This window comes from Urocampus carinirostris, chromosome 6, assembly GCF_059441175.1.
Source record: "Urocampus carinirostris isolate Australia breed hairy pipefish chromosome 6, RoL_Ucar_1.0, whole genome shotgun sequence".
Lineage (NCBI taxonomy): Eukaryota > Metazoa > Chordata > Actinopteri > Syngnathiformes > Syngnathidae > Urocampus > Urocampus carinirostris.
This window is the reverse complement of record NC_142354.1, coordinates 28,075,816-28,098,173: the sequence shown is the minus strand read 5'-3', so window position 1 is coordinate 28,098,173 and position 22,358 is coordinate 28,075,816. Positions and strand designations below refer to the sequence as shown.

At 39.3% G+C, this 22,358-nt stretch overlaps 1 protein-coding gene across 2 annotated transcripts in view; it reads left to right on the top strand.

The window, feature by feature from the left end:
- The window catches only part of gdf11 (growth differentiation factor 11), a 66,583-nt gene extending 44,550 nt beyond the window's left edge, over positions 1–22,033 (top strand). Inside the window, exons 2-3 of one of the 2 annotated variants that reach the window (XM_088338584.1) lie at positions 10,267–10,640; positions 15,720–22,033. In XM_088338584.1, coding sequence (XP_088194710.1) covers positions 10,267–10,640; positions 15,720–16,097 — 752 coding nt within the window. In that variant the 3' untranslated portion in view covers positions 16,098–22,033. Of the gene's footprint in view, positions 1–10,266; positions 10,641–15,716 lie in introns of both variants that reach the window. The other variant, XM_088338583.1, reaches the window with a different exon arrangement.
- The last annotated feature ends 325 nt before the right edge of the window (positions 22,034–22,358 follow it).

The window sequence follows — 22,358 nt, the reverse complement described above, 5'->3', positions numbered from 1 at the left end:
AAATACGGCTTGGGCGTGAGTATATACATTGGGGAGAGTATCAGAATATCAATAGGGAGAAATTACGTGTTTTTATACTTTGTGCTCGAGACGGCACCACCGTAACTGTATTCAGTTTATTATGTAGGAAGATATAAACATGCTTCCCCTTTCTTGTACTCAACAATGTGTTGCTGGCAGATTAAGGATCGTATACACTTTGAAAGCAATGAATGAACAGTCAGGAGACACTATAATTCTTAATCAATCAAGCATTCATTACAGAGAAAAGTATTTGTGCTGCAAGAGTGTGTTCCTTTGTAACGCATTACTCCCGAAACTGCAAAAGAGTCACTTAAGAAAAAAACATTGGTTACACCTTTCTTCGAAACAAAAACCGGCCCTGTCGATCCGACACGAAAATCGTCAGATAAACAAACTTCGGACTTCTTCGTTGGTGGTTCCGTTCCGATGAGCAAACACGTTAATTACCGTGACCTCAGCAAGCCAACGAGAAGGAACATATTGTTTGTGCAGCGTGAGACACTGGATTATTTACACGCGCTAATGACTCGGCCCGGACATACAGGCCGGACGATTACGTCTGTCCCCCGGTTTGGCTCCTATTCAACAGTTCCCTGAGCTCTTCTAATGGACAGTGACTGAGTTCATATTCTTGCTGTGTGTCCGTAGTTTATTTTCGAGCATAACAACAAATCCGTCACAAGCCAGATACGGAGACAGGACGGGTCAGAAGTTAGAACTCGTGATTTTTTTTAGTGTTCGTTTTTACTCAGTTTTATTGAGAAAGAGAGCAGTGCTTGCTTCCACGATCCGATGATCGTCGGACACGGGTAGCTGATGACAGGAACGCGGAAGACGCACTTCCCTGTCGAGCGAGGATAGTTGTGAGCAGCGGGAAAACAGGTTGATGGCCGGGACGGAGGAGCAAGGGCAGTAACGGGTCCAGAAAAGAGGTCGGCGACAGGTATCCGGCAGGAAACAGGGCAAAACAGGGACGGAGGAACAAGGCGGAAACGGGTCCAGAACCAGGTGGGCAACAGGTATCAGGCAGGAGAAAACAAGGCAGGAGAATGTCGGATAGTGCAGAGCTTGCCTAGCTGAAAGCACAGGTTCGCAGACGGTCTGACAGCTTCCTCTCGGAAGATGGGGGTTTAAAAAGGGTCAGGGAGCCAATCAGCGACTAGGGCTGTTGGCGCCAACGGGGCAGTCGCAGGTGCCCCGAATAAGCAATCATGACAGAATTGATTATTGAACTACAGTAATCTCTCCCTGTATCACAGTTTGGCTACTTTGCAGACCTTTATCATGCATTATGTAACATCCCACATGCCGACATTTCTTGTGTAAATACCATGTAAATTATAACTATAGCCTTATCCCCCTTGTTTTATAACCTTATCTTCTCTGTTCCTTTATCTTCTTGGCTCATACCTCATTGTGAATGTGTAAAACTGGAGTGTCATGCCCAATTTCGTTGTCACAATATGTTAACCCATTTTGTAACAATGACAATAAAGGTATATTCTATTCTATTCTATTCTATTCTATGTTCTGCTTTCTGATTGGCTAAACCAAAGGTTGGCAACTCAAAATGTCTAAAGGGCAATGTTGGACAAAGAAAAATTGTCTGGAGCTGCAAAAGATTAAAAGCCTTATAAAATCATTTTAATGAATTTAACAAATGCAGTATGTATCTATATCAGCAATATTAGCCTACTATCAAAATAACTAAGTTTGATGCAGCACATCCTGTGGAAATTGATGTACGATGTGACTACTCTGTTGTAGTATACCGCCTCAAATTTAACTAAATTACAAACAGTATATTTAATGGTTTTAATAGAAGAAATGCAATAAAGACATGCATTTTTTATGTTATTTTTATTTTGAATATTTGAAAACATAACATAAAAATTGAACCTAGGGAAATAACATGCCCCTCATCTGAGCAAAGAAAAGAGTGCAATACAACACAGCATGCATTTATACAAATGAAACAGAAGCCAAAGTAGATAAAATCACATTCACACAGTTTAAGTTTCACAGTTGTTTTTCTCTTGTTGCCTTTGGGGTCGATGGCTGATCACACACCCACCTAGTTTGTGACTCTGTTCTTTTAAAAACGGGCAGAGCTTGGGCTCGCACTGCTGGTCTCTAACACAAGCGACACGAGAGGAGAAGAAAAGTACTACATATTGGTTTTAAAACAAAGTTATTTTCGCAAAATTTCATGTAATACTGCAATCGAGGATACCAATGTGCAGACGGCGCTGGACAAGGGCTCCGCCCATTCTCACTGCTAACCTAATCAAATTACTCTTCATTCTTTGCTAGAGCTTCTGGGTAGAACATTTTTTGGGTTAAAGCTTGTTCTGTGGCTTTTTATCATGAAGTGTCTCGACAATGAGCATAGATTGTTTACTGAGCTTCTATATAAAGGATTTTTTGGGAGATTTACAGCCACAGTGGGGTCTGTTGGTGTGATATCCTGACTGTAAACAAAAGTTACAATTGCATACCTGTCAACCTGTACGTTTTTGCCGTACAGACTACCTCTATTATGCATTTTAAGACGTGTACGACATACAAGAAAATCTGTACGGAAAAAGGCAAATTTGTCAATCAAGTCAAACGAGTTCGCCGCTATCTCGGTATCGTTTTTTTTTGTTCCAAATGAAGTGAGCAGTTTGATGCTACTGTGCGCATGCGACTGCCGCCTTGGATTTCATGTGGTATGTAGTGAAAGGAAGTGCGTCTCTTTTTAGAGAACCGGCTTTTTCGGCTTAACTCATTCAAGAGAGCCGGCTCTCAAACGGCTCACTTGCTTTGATGCATTATATTACGAATTATTATGTTGTCTAAAGAAGTTAAGAAAAAAAGGGAGTATAAAAGGAGAACATGAAAAAAGACAGGTTTGTGGTTATCCCTTTAATCAGTATATTACCAATAATAATTTAATGCAGAAAACGAATTAATAATTTGAATAAGAAAATGTATTATTCTACTTTATTATATTTGCATGTAATTTTTCCTTCTACGGTGAACGTCTAAGCTACTTAATTTTTGAACTTTTTTTATAATAAACCTCATTCATGTTGAGCAACTCAGTATCTCACAACAAAATGTGAATCAACAATATATATGATTTGGGGCAGCACGGCGGCGCAGTGCTTAGCGCGTGTGCGGCACAGTTTTAAGGTCTTGGGAACCTCTGTGTGGGTTCAAATCCAGCTACCAGCCTACCTGTGCGGAGTTTGTATGTTTTCCCGTGCTTGCGTGGGTTTCCTCCGGGCACTCCGGTTTCTTCCCACATTCCAAAGACATGCATTTCAGGTGGATTGGCCGTTCCAAATTTTCCCTAGGTGTGAATGAGCGAGCGAGTTGTCTGTCCCTGTGTGCCCTGCGATTGGCTGGCAACCAGTTCAGGGTGTCCCCTGCCCACTGCCCGATGATTGCTGGGATGGGCTCCAGCACCCCCGCGACCCTACTGAGGATAAGCGGTGTAGCTAATGAGATGAGATGAGATATATGATTTGGGCGGCAGTGACTCAGGAGGTAGAGCGCTCGTCTTGGTATCAGGGGATCGCAGTTCGAATCCCGGCTCCTCCATGTTACATGTCGAAGTGTCCTTGGGTAAGACACTGAACCCCTAAACCCCTAATGAGTGAGTGAGTTGTCTGTCCCTGTGTGCCCAGCGACTGGCCGGCAACCAGTTCAAGGTGTCCCCTTCCCAATGCCCGAAGATAGCTGGGATGGGCTCCAGCACCCCCGCAACCCTACTGAGGATAAGCGGTGCAGATAATGGATGGATATACTATGGACGGATATACTGGACCAAACTTGCCCTCTCACACATGACAATCTGCTTGAACCTCTGTATAGAAAGGTTACACAGGCTCTATTTTATCTCCGAGCCATATGCACTCATAAAGAGAGCCATCTATGGCTCCGAACCACAAAAGCACTGAAAGTGCTTAATCTCTTGTTAACCACAAGAGGGCACTCAAAGACCACTCTATATATTTCTCAAAGGCAGAACAGTTTCCGTATGCAGTATGATATAACAACAAACAGGAGTAGATAATTTTGTATAAAATGTTACAGTAAATAAAAGTCTCCATTTAAGTAATCACAAGCTGTTTTATACTTACGGACAATTATTATCCACAACAAAAATATTAAGTCCCGCGCTTCCCATTTGTTTCCTTTTAGCAACAAACAATTAACATGTCAACCACATAAGGGCACTTGAAGACCATTCTATAGAGTATGTTTCTCAGAGGCAAAACAGTTACCGTATCCAGTACCATTTAATTGTAACAATGCACATCCAAATGTATTAGTAGAAAAGGTGCACCAGATTATAAGGTGCTCTTTCACATTTCTGGCCAGTTTGGGCTTTTTTGGTGCGCCATAATGTCCAGAAAATGCGTTCATCTACAGGTTATTTGAATAGGAAAAAAACATTAATTTTGATGCTCGTAAAGACATACGAGAAACCTTTTTGAGCTTAGTGGTACTCTACCAATGTGTTGCGAAGAAAGCAATATTAGCATTGCCATCGGGTCGACCTTGACCTTCAAACTCAATCTGGCTATTAGGTGTCACCCCTCCCTGGCACCCCTGAGATGTAAGGAGGCTGACGGTTTTGACCCCTGATCCCATTTCTTAACTAGGCTGAGGTGCCAAATAACCTATTGACCCAGGAAGCATTTGCAGGTTGCCGTGGCAATCTCCGATTGAGCAATGATTGACAAGTCCGTGTGTCTTTTATCTTTCTCTTTACCTGACTGCAGTCCGCTGCCAAAAAATGGTGAATGCAACGGTGTATACATTTAATGTTCATGTCAAATATCCTTTAAGGCGAACCGATAGATAAAAGATAGTATTGTATTCTGTTAGCACGTGATTGTGCCTGATGGATGCGGAATAAATTTCCCTTAATAGCCCGACACTTTGCATGGAAATGAATGTACGAATGCAATGGACGGATGTCATTATATCTGATGGAGGTCTATGTAAATGAACCGCTATGCGCGTTTGACATGTGGTGCCAATTGGCCCAAAAACGCGAGGGGATCATGACAGGAATAAATCTGCTTATTTCATGTCCTTTGACAAGAACCTTAATCCGAGGCAAAAGTAGATTTGCTACTTGGCCGAGCCGCTGGAGAAGGGGAAAAAAAGGTAATTTTGCTAGCTGTAATGTTGAGGTGGACCATTTCATTATGAGTGGCCCAAGGGAATCTGAGGTTACCATCTGGCCACTGGCCACCACCACTAATTCATGTTTTTATATGCAAATGCTTTTGCAGCTATTGTTTAATCCTAATTTTATCTGGACTCAGTTGATGGGGACAAAAATGTACAACTTTTACACGCATTAATGAGTGAATAAAATGTAAAAGCTGTTAGACAGGCTAGAATATTGTCGAGGGTTGGGTTTAAGGGATGAACTATAAAGTTAAAGCTGCATTTGCTCACGAGTTAAAGCACATTTTGAGCTTTACCTCAATTAAAGCTTTAATGCTGTGTTAAGGTGTTCGCTCAGAGTTGTTAAAGCTTCAACTGAGTTAGATCTGCATTAAATCTTGTGAGCTGAAGCAGGTGGTGAGCTTTATTTCAGAGTTAATGCATTAGGGTGGTGTTAAAATGTTCACCCAGTTTCTTATCAAAGCTTGGAGTAAGCTAATGCTGAATTAAATATTGATTTACTCATGAGGAAAAGCAGGTTTTGAGCTTTAACTCAGAGTTAATGCATAAAAGTGGTGTTATTACGTTCACTCAAGTTCTTGTCAATGCTTGAACTGAGTTAAAGCTGAATTAAATATTAATTTAATCATGAGGTAAAGAAGGTTTTGATCTCAAACACTGAGTTAAAGATTTAAGGCTGTGTTAAAACGTTCACCCAAACCCATGTCAACGCGTTGAATGAGTCAAAAATCAGAGTTCAAGCTTAAAGGCTGTGTTAATGGTAAAGCTTTAATTCTGTTAAAACTGGATGAAATCTTGAATTATTCATGAGTTACAGCGGGTTTTAGGAAGTTACAGCTTTTAGGCTGTGGTAACTTAAAACCTTTACTCAGAATCTTGTCAAAGCTCTAACAGAGTTGAAGCAGCATTAAATCCTGATTTAAAGCTTTAGTATGCCTTTAAAATCAACTCTAATTCAAGGCAGGTTTTAAGCTTCTACTTAGAGCATAAGCTTCAGGCTTTGTTAAAGCATTCACTGAGAGTCAGTTAAAGCTGCAATCAATCTTGATTTAGCTTTAAGTAAGCTTTAAAAATGAATTTAGAGTTACACCTTTAAAGCTTTAATTACAAAGGTAAAGCTGTTTTAACTAGAATTGAAGCAGTTGAATCAGGTTAGATGCCCCAAAGAAGCTTTGAGTCTTTAACTCATGGAAAAACGTTTAACTTGTTGACGCTCTATTTTGATATTATGTTATGTAAAACAATGATTTCGGTTTTTTTCCTTAAGTACAGCCGAGTTATGGTTGTCATTGTTTAAATGCATACTATGATGTGAGATGACCCAAGGTATGGTTGGTGAGGGGGAATGGAGTGTTGTTTGGGGGCTTGTTTACACAACTGTTAGTGTGTAGACACACTGAACATGGCAAGTTGAAGAAGTTACGGTGCTGTTTCTCTACTAGTGTTGTATAGTTGCAACTAAGCAGCAGTGGGAATAAAAATCACGAGTTTTAACTTCTGCAAATATTTTAAAAAGGCATATAATTGCGGACAAATGTCAATTTCTAATGTTTGTTACTGGGGAAATGAGGAAAAAATGCTTCAAAATAATACTTTACAAATGCAACTTTTAATCCAAACATCTAGACTATTATATAAATCCAGATTTTCGTGCGTGTCTGTGTGGTCGTATGTGACTTATGGGCTCCGAAACAGCTGAAATGATTTTCAGCTAAATTTACTCAGAACCTCTGGGAGTGTTTTCAGGTAGATTTTGTGTCAAGGCACCCCAATAAATACCATCAAAAACAATAAACATCTGCTTTCGTGTACAGTACAAGCGGCTCTGGAGCTGTATTCGGTCATACTACTCTTTAGCACTTCCTAGTGGCTCCCTGGCACTTTTTCAACAAACCACCGCCCCAACAAACCTCACTCAAATAGAATGCCTGGAAAAGCCAAGCCTGTCAACGACGGGCAAACATGCTTGTTTTGATCAAATATTTTTGTGGAAAGTGGAAGTAGGCAGCAAAATGTAACCATTTTCATCCATCTCAGCCGTTTTGTCACTTGCTTTCAATAGAGAATACCATCATAGTGCTTAAGAAATCAGGTCACGACTAATCCAATAATTTTCAGTGGGGGATTTAAACTGATCGATTTCATTTTAGTTGTCTTGTACAATATTGTTTTCTAAGAGATTGTTAATTAATTATAAAATTACACAATTTTAAAGGGATAGTGTACATTATTTAGCGCCTCCTAGTGGTAAAAAAATCTTAATTCATTAAAAAAACATATTTATTTAAATGATGATCTGTTTAAATACTATGTTATTTATTACTAAAACTAGGTAGATAAGTTTGCATTTATTTTACATGACATGAGCCTCACCGAGAGGGGGCTGACATGAGTTTCCTCCATCTTGCTGCTATGCTTACCCCCAAAAACCTCAAAAGGCTGGGCAAGAAAAAGAAAAGAAGAATTGTGTTGTTAGGTCTCTTTGAGTATCCATAGTTTCTTTAGTTCTTACTTGAGCTTTTTAGCACTTCTTTTTGGTTGCACGACACAGCAGTAACATCTAGTGGTCAAGTCGTACACACTGTTTCATTAAAAAATGAATAAAAGAAAATCGACTTCAGGGGTCTCTAACGTGGTACTCCCAGGCACCAGGTAGCTCCCCAAAACATCTGAGCAGCCCACGACCAGGTCCAGTGAAGAGTTATTGTAATTTTCTGGGAAGTTTGATTTCTAGCTGGCATGATGTTTTGGTGGTTGACTAAGCTCTACTTCTAAAAATCACAACCTGGTTGTAACATAAGCTGTTATTTTAGAAGTACTTATTAAACTTGTAGCCCTTCACACCAATAAGCAACAAAAAGTAGTTCTCGGCTTCAAAAAGGTTGTTGACCTCTCTCTGGTCAACATACTTAATCACAAAAAATGCATTTTGGGAGTGATGATTTTGGTAGACCGAACAACACCATTTTGGTGAATTTGAGTTAAATTGAGCGAAGTAATAAAACAATTTATTCTTGACCCCAATTGGGTTATCTCTGACACATTTTTTCCAGTGTACAGTATGTCACAAAAGTGAGTACTCCCCTCACGTTTTTGCAGAGATTTTACCATTATGTTCATCTAAACAACACTGAAGAAACATTGCTTTAACACAATGAAAAGAAGTCTGTCAAAGAGGCCATGGCTAACTCGAAAGCTATCCTCTCTTCTGATAAGACAAAGATTCATTTATTTGGCTCTAACGGTGTGAAGCATGTTTTTAAATGTTTTTGAGATGAAGTATTTGAGGAGTATGTTAGGAGTGACAAGATTGGATGGATTGAGAAATGAAATTGTGAGAGACAGAACTGGAGTAGTAGTGGAACTGAGCAAGCGTGTGGACAAGAGAGTACTCAGTTGGTTTGGACACACGGAGAGGATGGATGAGGAGTGAATGTTGAAGAGGATCTACAGAGGAGGAGTAAATGGAAAGAGACCAAGAGGAAGGCCGCGATTGACGTGGATGGATGGTGTTATGAGTGCACTGCAGGAAAGAGGTCTAAATATAGTGGAAGCTCTTGTTGGTGATAGGAATGAGTGGATAGTGGAATGTTTGGACGCGTTCTAAGGGATGGGCAGGGCACCTCTATGATGCGTCAGGGGTAAACCAGTGAAAGCTGTCGGGCCCTTCTGTTGAACAAAAGAGTGTGTTGTGTCTCCTTGACCCGAGTGACATGGCAACTTTCTTGTGTCCCGTTTCATCTGGAGGGACAAAAGCATGACCAACATAGGTGACGAGGTGTAGCTTGTTTGGGTGTTTGGGCATTTGTGTTGGCCATGGTCCAAAAATGTTGTTGTGTGTTTTTTGCTATTTTTTCCCCTTTTTTATTTCTTTGTTATTGTATGCGTTTGTCTTGCTGTCGGCCACCCTTCTTGAGGGATATGACCAAAGTAGATAGATAGATAGGTGTTAAGCATGTGTAGCGGCAACCGGGTGAGGAGTTCAGACATGTTTATGTTGTGCCTAAAATCAAGCATGGTGTTGGGAATGTCATGGTTTCAGGCTGCATGAGTGCAACTGATGTTGGGGAGTTGCATTTCATTGAGGAAAACTCAAGCATGTACTGAGAAATATTTGGTCGCAAGGTAATGTTCCAGCGTGACAATGACCCCAAATACACCTTAAACCACTTTTCCACTACACGGTTCTGGCCTTCTTCGCCTTGACCGGGTAGGGCTGCGTCTAGATATCATTTCAGTGTCATATTTGGCGCGATTGTTCGGCTCAAATTTTCGGCGCGAACCAGAAACCCACTCACTCTCGGACAAGTGACCCATTGGTCAGCAGTGCACCAACGTAGCGCACCAATCAGTAGTCCGCAGTGACGCACGTAACGTTTTAAGTCCCGGGTCCGGATATGGAACCTCAACAGAGAAGTTACCTAAGGCCAGGCTGCCAGGGACTAAGAACCGGTTACTTTTTCATAATGGAACACCGTAAAGGCCGGTCGAAGCAAAGAAGGCCAGAACTGTGTTGTGGAAAAGGCGCATTAGATGACCAAAGCTTTTCTAGGGGGATAAAGGTGGTGTACTGATCAAGCATGTCTCTAGATCAAAACCCAATAGAACATCTTTGGGGAATCCTCAAGCGGAAGTTGGAGAAGCACAAGATCTCAAATATCCCCCAGCTCTGTTATGTTGTCATTGGAAAGCATTCCAGCGGCAATTTGTGAGGGTCTTGTTAAATCCGTTGACAGGAGGATCAAGGTGGTTCTGCAAAATCAAATTGGCCACACAAAATATTGAACTTCAGGACCTTTTTACTTTAGGGTGTACTCACTTTTGTTAACAGGGGTTTTGAGTTCTTTGAGGGGGAAAATCATTTTACAGTGCTATATTATCTTTACACTGACCACATTTCAATGTGTCAAAGCGATGTTTCTTCAGTGGTGTTTAATTGAACATAATGATAAAATCTCTGTAGAAATGTGAGGGGTGTATTCACTTTTGTGACATACTAAATGAACGTAAGTCTCGTTTGAAAATGAATCACTGCGCTCTCTCCCACAGCGGAGCCCTTGGTGCAGGTGAACGGCAAACCGAGCTGCTGCTTCTTCAAATTCAGCCCCAAACTGATGTTCACCAAGGTCTTGAAGGCCCAGCTTTGGGTGTACCTGCGGCCGCTGCAGCAGACCTCCACCGTCTACCTACAGATCTTGAGGCTCAAACCTGTGACGGAGCAGGGGAGCCGCCACATCCGCATCCGTTCGCTTAAAATTGAGCTCAATTCCAGAGTGGGACACTGGCAGAGTATCGATTTCAAGCACGTGCTGCAAAACTGGTTCAAGCAGCCTCACACCAACTGGGGGATCGACATCAATGCCTTCGACGAGAGCGGCAATGACCTGGCCGTTACCTCCCTGCGACCCGGGGAGGAGGGGCTGGTAAGGACCATCAGACCTGTTCCAGGGAAGACAAAATCCCCATACATATTTTCCTGAATACAAGGTTCACCTAAAACCCCCAAGGTTGTCAGATATTTGAAAGCACACCTTATAATCCGGTCCATCATACATACTTAAAAAAAAGAGGATAAGATTTGATACTGTATTTTAAATCTACTGTATTTATACGTGTGTATTACTACACAATGTATTTGTGCAATCAAGAAACTTCACTGAGCATAATCCCAAAACATTGTATGCTTCGGAAATCGAACCCGGGTTGCAGGGGTGAGAACACTGACACTCAATCACTAGAATCAGAATGCACTATGCAAATCAATGTTTCTGGCACAGAGAGTAGTCTAGTGTGATAACAAGATAAAATTGTATGCCTTTTTCTATATCATATGTATCATTGGTAGGCTAATGATAACGTAGTATTGGTGCTCTCACCGCAGAGATCCGGGTTTAATTCCCGCTGCATACGATGATTTGCTAATAGATCTATCATTGCACTGATCAGTCATTACACTGATTAATCATACCACTAATATAGTCTGTGCGATTATACACAAATAAACACGGTAGCTCTTACTTTAGTCTCAATTTAATTCGCCTTATGTATGAAAAGTACATGACAAAATAATTTTTGGGGGAGGTGCGTCTTATAATACCTTGCGCCTTATAGTGTGGAAGATACGGTATTGTGTTAGTTTAGTACAAACCTCGATTAATATATCATGTTTTATTACATGCTGTAAAAGTTAGTAACAGAGGACAAAACATCCAGTAAGAAAGGAAGAAAGATATCATCTTTCTAAGTAAAAATGTTCTTATTACTCGCCGTAAATCTGCTAATTTATATCATGCTTTTATTTCTTAGGTTTTAAGGTTTGATTTCAAGAATTCATTTTTGTGATGGACTGACAATGTAAACAAAACTTTACTTAGTTCTTCAAAAACTCAAAAAATAACATTTAAAATGAGATAATAAATATTCTTTCTTTGTTTTTAGGTATATCTTTATATTTTCAAAGGTAAAATAAAAATATAAACAGATAATACATAATTTGGCTAATTTGTTCATTTTTTTATCTTTACAGTTACTTTGAAAATGTTTTTTTGAGCAATGGCATTGGTATTTTACTTAGTATTTTTTGGTTTTCCGGTAAAAAAAATGAAATAATGCTTAAAATAAGCAAAATGACCAGCCAATTTAATATAATGTTTACAACTCTTTTTTCAGTGCAAAGGGTTATTATTATTTATAATGAACCTTTAAACATATACACGATTTCAATAAATATCTAATTGAAGTTTGAAAAAAAATATTATTGAATGTTATTTGGAACTGCCATAGCAGATAAGTTTTTTTTTCATTTGACTGTAAAAATTTACTCTGTAGATTTTAGTAGATTTTTTTAAAAAACTTTTTTTTCTTCTTTTTTTTAGATATTACACATATTACACAACCTTTCTTCGATCTTCAATCATTTAAGTAATCCTCATAGTAAATGGTAAAATAGTAAATAATCTGCATTTTTATATAGCGCTTTTTCAAGTCAATGAAGACCTCTCAAAGCGCTTTACAATGTGCTTCACACTTACCCACTCACACACACACTCACACACCAATAGCAGCCATGCAGCTTATTGGGGGCATTAGGTATTCAGTGTCTTGCCCAAGGACACTTTGACGTATAACACGGAGGAGCCGGGAATCGATTCTGCAATCTCTTGATCTCATGACGAGCGCTCTACCTCCTGAACTAATGCAGTGAAAAACGTCATGTCAAGGATCAAATTTAATCGGGCTTAGACACGACCAAAAAATGTACCGAATACCTTTTAAAAAATGAATAATTTGAGCTGATCTATAATAACTTACCCATATCTTATTGTACGGTTTGCAGCACTATACAATAAGCAGGCAGACTATCATGGTTGTAACTTGTTATTACTGCCTCCATCTGGCCAGAAAAAAAAAGTCAATACAAGTAGAATCTTATATCAAAACTGGAATTATATCTGCATGAAATATTTATGCTAAATAAAACCTGTAATTGGACTACAATTCTGCAAATATGAGAAATACTACAAGTATATTTTGGGGGGGTTGACTTTATTGTAACAACACAAAGTTCACACCAAAACTCTTTTGGGTCTTGGCCAGTTATGCACTGTCCTCAAAGTGCATAGCAGTGTTCACTATTATACTTGAAAGTGAAAAAGGAAATTGAAAAATGATAGACATTGTATTTGAAATCTTACTGGTTACATGAGTTAATACTACACGAAAATTTAGGTCAAAAATATGAGAAAAATATGATAAAATAGAAAAGTAATAATCTTACTAATAAATTTATTCATTCATTTGGCAGTTTTTTTTTTAATTTATGTATATATTACTTAATTTTCTGCTGGAATTTGTCACAGTGTGTCTGGGGTTTATTGAAATTATCATTCCTCATATTTTACATTATATTAAAACTATACCATTCCCTAATTTTATCTTTTTTGTGGGGAATTTCTTTAGACATTTTTTCTGTTTTCATGTGTGAATCGCCTTACAAATTGAGAAAAAAAAAGGTTGGGAATATAATTAAAATGACTAAAATATGAAATCGTGCAAAAAAAATAAACATAGATAGATAGATAGATAGATAGATAGATAGATACTTTATTCATCCCCGAAGGGAAATTCACTTTTCCAGCAGCATCCCTGAGCTGAGAACAATGGAAAATAACACGGGAGCTGCTGGAGTGGCTGCCATTCGTGACGGCGCCGGAGAAACGATTCAATTTGAATCATGTACAAACAAACAAACAATTGAATCATGTACAAGAAACGATTCAATTTGAATCATGTACAAACAAACAAACAATTGAATCATGTACAAACAAACAAACAAAATATTTATGTTTCAATAAGTGGAGTGTTAATAAAATGGGGGGAAAATAATTTCTGATACTAGTGACTTTTTAAAAAATCTAGAACATTTTAGAAAATGCTTTCCACCAGAAAAAAATTGTTTTTGCATAGAAATATTATTCTTTTTGTATTACTCTCACAGTGCTTTTTGAAATATAAACTGCAATGACACTAAAGAACAGCCCAGGTAAAAAAAAATACTGCAGTCTCTTGTTTATTGCGGTTAATGAGGACCAGAACCCACTGCGTTATGCAAATATCCCTTAAGTATTGGCCACTGGTGACAGTGATGTAAACAATGCATAAAAGCTCCAAAAAACAAATAACCGTGTGCAATAAGAGTCAAAATAACAAACAACCCTGGCATTCTAAAGCCCCAACCACACCCAGTGCAACGCCACTGGAAATTGGCATTTTGCTTTTGGCATCAAGTATGTGGAGCCACTTTTTGGAGGAAAAAAGCATGGTGCCTATGGCGTCCAGCAACATACATGTTTGATAATTTTGGGGCTCAGACGCCAAATTTTTTTAAGTGGGCGAAGCACTGAAGAAAACGGAGTACTGCGCTTTTCCACAACACATGTTCTCAAAATAAAGAACAGCACGGTGACTGAAAACATTTATGACGCCCTCTAAAGGAGAAATGAGTTGACAACATTATTCATATGTCTGATGATATTATATTTCGTATAGACTATGTTATCACAATCAGGGTTGGGTAGGGTTACTTTAACTTGATTACTTTCAATTACCTTTGGATTACTCCAATACCAAATATGCTAATAAAAGAGAAAATAAACTAAATATGAATAAAATTATGACTCACAACACGTGGTAAGCTTTCTCTCCTGGCTTTGATCTCTTTGATCTCCAGGCAAAACCAACATAAAATGCGACAGAAATAAAATGAAAATAAATCCAAACAGCTTGCCAACATCATTTTTGCCGTTCCATGTGTTCCGTTACTCCCCAAGCCTGCACAAAATTTAGTAATTTGATTCATATTTTGTTTCTTTTGTCTTATATTAGCATATTTGGTATTGGAGTAATCCAAAAGTAATTGAAAGTAATCAAGTTAAAGTAACCCTACCCCACCCTGATCACAATATATCAACTACTTCACCCACAAATCAAATCCTCAATTTGTACTTCCCAATTGAACAGCAGTGGAAGTTATCCATCAAAAACATTACACTTCGCTTTCTGTGTCAAAGGAGTTAATGTCAGGTCGCTGGAGTTTCCTTTATTCCTCAAGGAGCAATGACAAGCGGATGCTATTTTGTCTGTTACAGCGGCAACCAGCAACACAAAAAAAGGACTTTTCACGTCTGTCTTACAATCTGCCACTATACTCCAAAGAATGGTTGTCCCAGTGCTGTCAACTAGAAATATGAGCCATCATTTGATCCTTCTTTAGACCAGTAGCCAATCTACAGGTGTCCGATAGTAAAAACAGAATTTAAACAAACATTAAACAATTTTCATATCATTCCCACCTTGTTGTCACAGAAACAAAGACATCATAAGCAGTTTTTATCGTCAGCAAAAAGAATAAAAACAAATCCGAAAAAGCATATAATTATTTATTTATTAGAGTTGAAAACAAATTTGCAATCAATTTTGGATCACAGAAATTAGAGGTAAACTCTTGCGTTCCAGCATAAAATGTCAATCATTAAGCCATGCCTGACCAGGCTACTCTCTTTCGGTTTATTGATTTCTTTTCTTCTTTGCTGTGAATCTGAACTGCATACATTTACTTTTACTCCAGTGATTATTTGGATGACTACTTTTTACTTTTGCTTCAGTGACACATTTTGTCATTGTACCTCAACGCCACGCGTATTTCTAAATGCGTAGTTTTAAGTTCTGCCCCAAAGTAGTACTTCGAAATACCCGCAGCGCAGAAGTGCAGCTTCTGGTTTACTTTGTGCCTGATTCCCCAAATCAGGTTAATCGAACGGGTTTGGGCTGGTTCGGACTTTTACACCTGCGGTCCAGGTCAGGTCGGGCTGGATTTTTTTAGTCCTGATCTTATCTTTAAAAGGAATTCAAATTTGGAATAACCACTATGTTTATTTTCTCCTGCCTATCACCTCCTTTATAACCACCTCTTCCTCTCGCTCGCTCCCCCCTGTTTCCAGCAGCCGTTCCTGGAAGTGAAGGTTCTGGAGACGACCAAACGCTCTCGGAGGAACCTCGGCCTGGACTGCGACGAGCACTCCACTGAGTCCCGCTGCTGCCGTTATCCACTGACGGTGGACTTTGAGGCCTTCGGTTGGGACTGGATCATCGCACCAAAGCGCTACAAAGCCAACTACTGCTCGGGCCAGTGCGAGTATATGTTCATGCAGAAGTACCCGCACACCCACCTGGTGCAGCACGCCAACCCCCGAGGCTCGGCAGGGCCCTGCTGCACCCCCACCAAGATGTCGCCCATCAACATGCTCTACTTTAACGACAAGCAGCAGATCATACACGGCAAAATTCCCGGGATGGTTGTGGATCGATGCGGCTGCTCTTAGGCTGAGGTCTGGAGGGGTAAAACACGCTTGTGCACGTTCGTCATTTCCATCAAAAACCCACCCTTGTGAACGGAGCTCGGAACCCATCCCTCGGCACCAGATCGCAAAAAAAAGAGAAAACAAAAACACGCAATGGGTTCTATTTCCCTGATATTCAAAAGATTCTAACTTGTAGATTTGTGAAATAGGAATCATCGAAAAGGGACTGAATGATGGAAAAACGGAACATTGTGAGAACGTGTGGTGCGGCTTCGAGACCAACAAACGTTTGATTTCTGTGTTTGAGATATGTCCGTGTTAGTGGATGGAAAAGGGAGGAGAGTGTTTTCAAAGTTTCGAGGTATTTTAGTTCACAAAAAAAGGGTGGCAAACCTTTTAACCGGAAGCCGCAGTTAAATCCTAGAAATCCGGTTTCACTGCTGTTTACAGATGTGTAGAGATTTTTGAGGCGATCCAAAAGCAAACCCTTAATTTGTAACACCTTAGTGCGAAATTCTCGCGTTTCTACAAACCCTTTTTACCGCTGCTTTGATGTGTTTTATTTGGAGTCTTGTAAAAACTCCCAAAAGGAACGGCGAGAGTTGAAGGCGAGGCTCAAGCTGCTCCTTCTGATAAAATGTCAAGGCCAAAAGTTTTTTTTTTTTGCTGGTCAAGTCTTGAGTTTAAGTCAATTTGTTTTTCAGGACTGGTTATCGTTTAGCTGCAAACGACACAAGGCAAAAGAGTAGCCTTTATAAATATTACTTTTAAATTATTTGCATCCCTCAATGTTAGCATGGCTAAACGATAACCGCTCCGCTAACAACATTGCACTTTAAGTCAACGTTTGGCGAAGGGATAAAACATTCGAGGCGTAAATAAACCTGATGAAAATGTCCATTGATAAACAATTGCAGTGATCATGCCAAGTTCAACGATATCCCATAAATTCCGGACTACAAGCCGCTACTTTTTTCTACACCTTAAACACTAAGGCTAAAGATCCGGGACCCTGCATAGACACAGCAGCGCTCCCCACCCTGTCCGGCTTTGCGTGCCCAACACGTCGCCGCGACCGGAGCCTAGCAGCTCGCCTAGCAGCTCGCCTAGCAGCTCGCCTAGCAGCTCGCCTAGAACTCGTGTGGACCAGGAAATTTGTTTAATCTGTTAAATGTAAACAAAGCATCACTAGGGCACACGGAGAGTGATTATGCGATGCGATTTCTGCCAAGTGCTCTGAATGTCAAAGTGAAGAAATTCAATGAAGCACGGGTAAACAGCGGGAGTAACTATGACTCCCTTAGGTAGCCAAATGCCTCGCCATCTACTTAGTGATGCGTATGAATAGATGAACAAGATTCCCACTGTCCCAATGGAGTAAGATTGTAATCTTGGCCGAATCAGCGGGGGAATGTCCTGTCAAGAAAAGTAACACATTGTTCTGTGATTAAGACACTCATTTACGGACTCTATTTGCAGCAGTCAATCTCAATCAACTAGCACAGCAGTCAATAATAATTAAATTGGTATTAACATATATGCCAGAGTTCAACAAAAAGTCCACAAATGAGTGTCTTAATCACGGCACAATATGTTAATTTTCTGAACTAGATGTTTCCCCACTGATTTTTTCATAAATGTAAGAAATTGATGTGAATGAGTTCATTGTTATGGCTGTTTAGGTCTGCAGCCTAAAATCCGGTGTGGCTTGTACAAAAACAAAGTTGAGTTTCTTCTTCAAATCTTCCCATGAAGCTTTTAATCAGGTGCACACTATAGTCTGGAATTTACGGTAGTAAACCAAATTAGACCCAACTCCGAATCACTTACAGCGGACATAAGACAATGCCACTAACCGCCATTTTGAGAACTGCGTTATGGAGCCCAACCCTTTTTCTCCCTTCTCTGCTTGTTCTCATTGTGAAGAATTGCTATTGTTAGTGCTTGAATACAGTAGATTAGTATGCTGAAATTGTGTCTTTGTCTCAAGGATGTCTTAGCGAAGATATCCATTTGTTGTAAACGAAAGCACTATGCTGTTGGATAAAGGAAGAGCCTTCTGACATTATATATAAAAGGTATATGTAAATATTAAAATAAAAAAGGTGTACGAAAACCTTTGGGGGGAGGGGGGGCACTCTACCTTACCAACAATAAATTTTGCACTATGGCATGAGGAGGTAAAGTGTTATTTGTGTTTTGCCCAAGCACGAGCCATCTTGGACAGTGTAGCCTAAAAGAAAATATTGGAACCACGCAGAGAAACTAGCGAGGTTATCGCTTATTTGATGCCGTCACACTCGTCCTAGGTTTTGTCTGGAGAGGGGGCCCGTCCACTCATCACATACACATTCGATTCCGTTCGGGATCCTGGACATGTCAAGTCCTGTGCCAGCGGCCTGAAAGGCCTCTTATTCCAAAATTTTGACGACAAGTCATGTGTGAAAAGTCTGCATGGATGAATACACTGCAAAAAGGCTAGTTTAAAAATCGAGCGAAAGATTGCATTTAACATTTACAAGTTAGAATTTTCTTTTTTGTAGTGGACAGTTCTGCAATTTTTTTTGTATTTTTCATCACTTCAGTTGACGATTCATGGTACACTGCTTTTTCCCAGTAAATACGCTGCCCAGGAACCTTTTTTTTTAATTCTTTACACTGCCCAAAGCATGTTTAAGAACCCTTCTTAGCAACATATACAGTACTGAAGCTAGCGCTGCGGCTAGCCGAGGAACTAATGCTATACCTGTACCTAACACTAGTGGCATGAGGCAGTGTCTGGTTAGGCACAGTCAGATTTACAAATAAATACATACATATACATACATACACATACACATGTGCATACATATACAGACATACCTGACATATACACAGATTACATACATGCATTTACACTTAAAGTATGAACTACAGCATAGAATTTGTTAATTGCCTTACCTTTGATTGATTGACATTTTCATTGTTTTCCACTGTTTAAAATCAACAGCTTGACAAAGCAGTAGGGAAAAAAAGGCAGACAGTATCCCGTCCCTTTGACAACCAAAACACTTCTCACATTATTCTTGTCATGACACCAGATTTTATAACAAGGAATTATGAGTATCATAAATCTGATCTCAACATCACACAAGAGACATATGTAAAATATGGATCAGCATAATTATATATAGCATTATATGTCGATTTAATGTTTGCCTTGACATCTCACCCTGATTTTCGTTTTGTTTTTAAATTTACTTATTTATTTATTTATTTGTGTTTAATTTCTACGAGAAGAGCCAAAAGTCAATCTTGATCCGAAGAAACCAGTCTAGCTGGTTGACCAGGAGTTTTCCATTTTGATGTTAAAGACCTCGACCTTGTTGTATAACATGTTTTAGAGGTCTGCATTCAGCCCGATTAAGGCGCTTTAAAGGGCGGGGGTCTGTTTGGCAAAGAACAGGCACACGACCTTCATGTCATTAATGTCCAGTTGTGTTAAAGACGGGTCTCCATTTACTCCAAGGATCCCGACCATATCCGCTAGGTCTTTCATTACTTTCAGCTTTCCCAGTAAAATCATTCTTGTCAATTCCACTGAATGCCCAATTCAGAAATTCCGTTTTGGCAGCAGTGACCTGTTGTAGGAGCGGTGAGATGTAAGGCAAACTTTGAAGGTCTGAGGGTCAATTATCTGCGCTCTGTGTAGTGCTCAACACAGATGTATCATAACAGTTATAAGATGTTGCCTTGGTCTGGGTTCAACAATAACAGCTTGTGTGTGTTCGGTCAGGTTTAACCTTGATAAAGTACACTCAGTAATATAACATATAACATACTCAGTAATATAACCCCTTAGCTTGTAAATTAAATCTATGTGATGCTCTTTTTGAATTCAAGTATCAATAGATAGGTAATCCTCCTTGATGAAAAAAATAGTCTATGCAACAAGACAAAAACATACTGGGTGGCTTGACTTGCTGTTAACTTGCTAATACTGTCACTAAGTCTATTATATGAGGCTGAGGTCTGTCCCTATCACCCTCTGCCTTGAGGCAAAATAATTGAGTGCCTCACTCTACATCTGCAGAGCTCAGTACAGTAATACGTTATATTCCAATTGTATTAAGGATAATCATAATATAATGTGAAAATTCAGCGATTTTGAAAAAGAAAATTAAAAAAATGTGAAGTTAAATGAGAAATAACTTAATACATCCATGATGACAGGTGTTGCACACACTCAACTGCCTCTCCAATCTTCACATCACTAGCATGAGGAAAAACCAAGTCGGATATTTTTTCTTCAGCTCAGAGGAAAATGTCTAAAAGCCCAGAAAGCGAGACACTACAGTTAGCACCAATCCTAGCATACAAGCTAGTTTTACATCCACACAAAACGGTGGACCCAAGAAGCAACGAGTAGAAACTTCAAAGTATTTTTGTATTACAGAGACACAATCCACTGAAATTTGGAATAAAGTCAAACAGCTAAGAGTGGATATCAAGCTAGCTGAAAATTTAAAAGCCAACAAAGAAGCGAGCCTTGCTCCTTTCGGTACTTGGAATACGTATGAACAGAACTTGAGTATTTTTGTTGTTTCACAATTGTTTCTCTTTATTTTTCTCATTTCACTACATTTCCCACCATTTTTACAGCCTTTGTAATGTTGGGCTGCAAGAATATTTCCCTTTTTCATTTCTAGTATATTTTTAAATTTTTCTTCATTTTTTACTGGTCTGTTTATAGGTTTCTTGCATCGCTACATTGCAAAACATCCAGTTTAAAAAAATGCATATGTATATTGGTAAACAATCCATTCTTAATAATATGGTGGGTTGGTTGGATCCCTTAACCACTAGAGTCGTAGGAGCACCATTTCCTATAGTGTGTCTTGGGCAAGTACACCCTGGTGGCACCCATCCCTCTCTAGGCCAACATATATACAGTACAATAATATATCCTTTTAGAACTAGCTTATCAATTATAGACCAAAAATATTGTGGTATGTATTGTAATAACAACTTGTAAACAACCACATTGAGCCTTCTGGTACTCATACAAAAAATGTTAAATTCAGCGCCAGCTTTAAGTGATTGAAAGTAAACTCCTTCCCTTCTTCATAATTTAAAACATATTTTTTTTATTTTACAACACTTCCCTTCATTTTTGACCTAGATTTTTTGCAGTGTACAGAATGCTTTAACCGGAAATGGCCCACCCACTTACTTTATTTTAAAGTTAGCATTTGTTGTGTGTTTTAAGCGAAAGCGCCCATGTAAGAATGGGAAGAGTATCCAGGGATTGTTAGCCAAAGTAGAGGGTGACATGTTGTGTGCTGTACCTTGTGCTTGTTATCGCAGGAATTATGCTAGAGCTTTTCAGAGGGATCAAAAGAGCTGTTCGGGGCAGTGGTTGGAAATAGATTTAACTGGTCAATTGTCTATATTTATTAATATGAATTACAAAGTCTGTCTACCTCAGTTTAGCATTACAATTGGGGAAAAAATAGCTTTTAAAAAAATGGAATAAGATGTACAAATGAACCCTCACGACCCCCAAAAAGAGAAGAATAAAAACCACAGGGTCCCCGTACTCTCAGGCTGGAATGGACTTATGGACAGAATGACTGATGCTCAAGATGGAATTAGCTTGACCATTGCCCGAGCTGTTCCGAAATTTAGTCTTTGTATACTGGTATGTGTGTGATTGTTTTCATAGAAATATATGAGAGTAAGAAAAAAAAAAGACTCTATGTAAATAATCGACCCAAATGTTGATGTTTATGATGTTTTGGGGCAGCTTCGCTGCTTTTAATATTTTACATCCTCACATTCTTCATGTAGTTTGAAAAAAATCACTCCGGCATTGTAGTTTAATGGTTGTGCATATGGATAACTGTTCGATTGTCATATTTTGCCTATGTTGTTTATTATGGTTTTTCTTTTGTACAATAAATCATTTATTTAGCTTATGAGAATGGTGGTTTACTCCTTCGAAATTATGTCATTTCAGTCAATTAGTGTTGGAAATCGGAACAATAAATGAACGTTCCCCTACTTACGACCATTCATTCGACTTACGTAAAACGGTAGTTTCCAACCTTTTTTTTCAGGACGTAAAAAAATATCCGGACATTGCTGTAAATTAGATTTTGTATTGTCTGCACCTGCAGCACGGCGTCGTAGTGGTTAGCGTGTGTGCTGCACAGTTCTGAGGTCATGAGATCGAACCTTCCTGTGTGGAGTTTGCATGTTTTCCCCGTGCTTGCGTGGGGTTTCCTCTGGGCACTCCGGTTT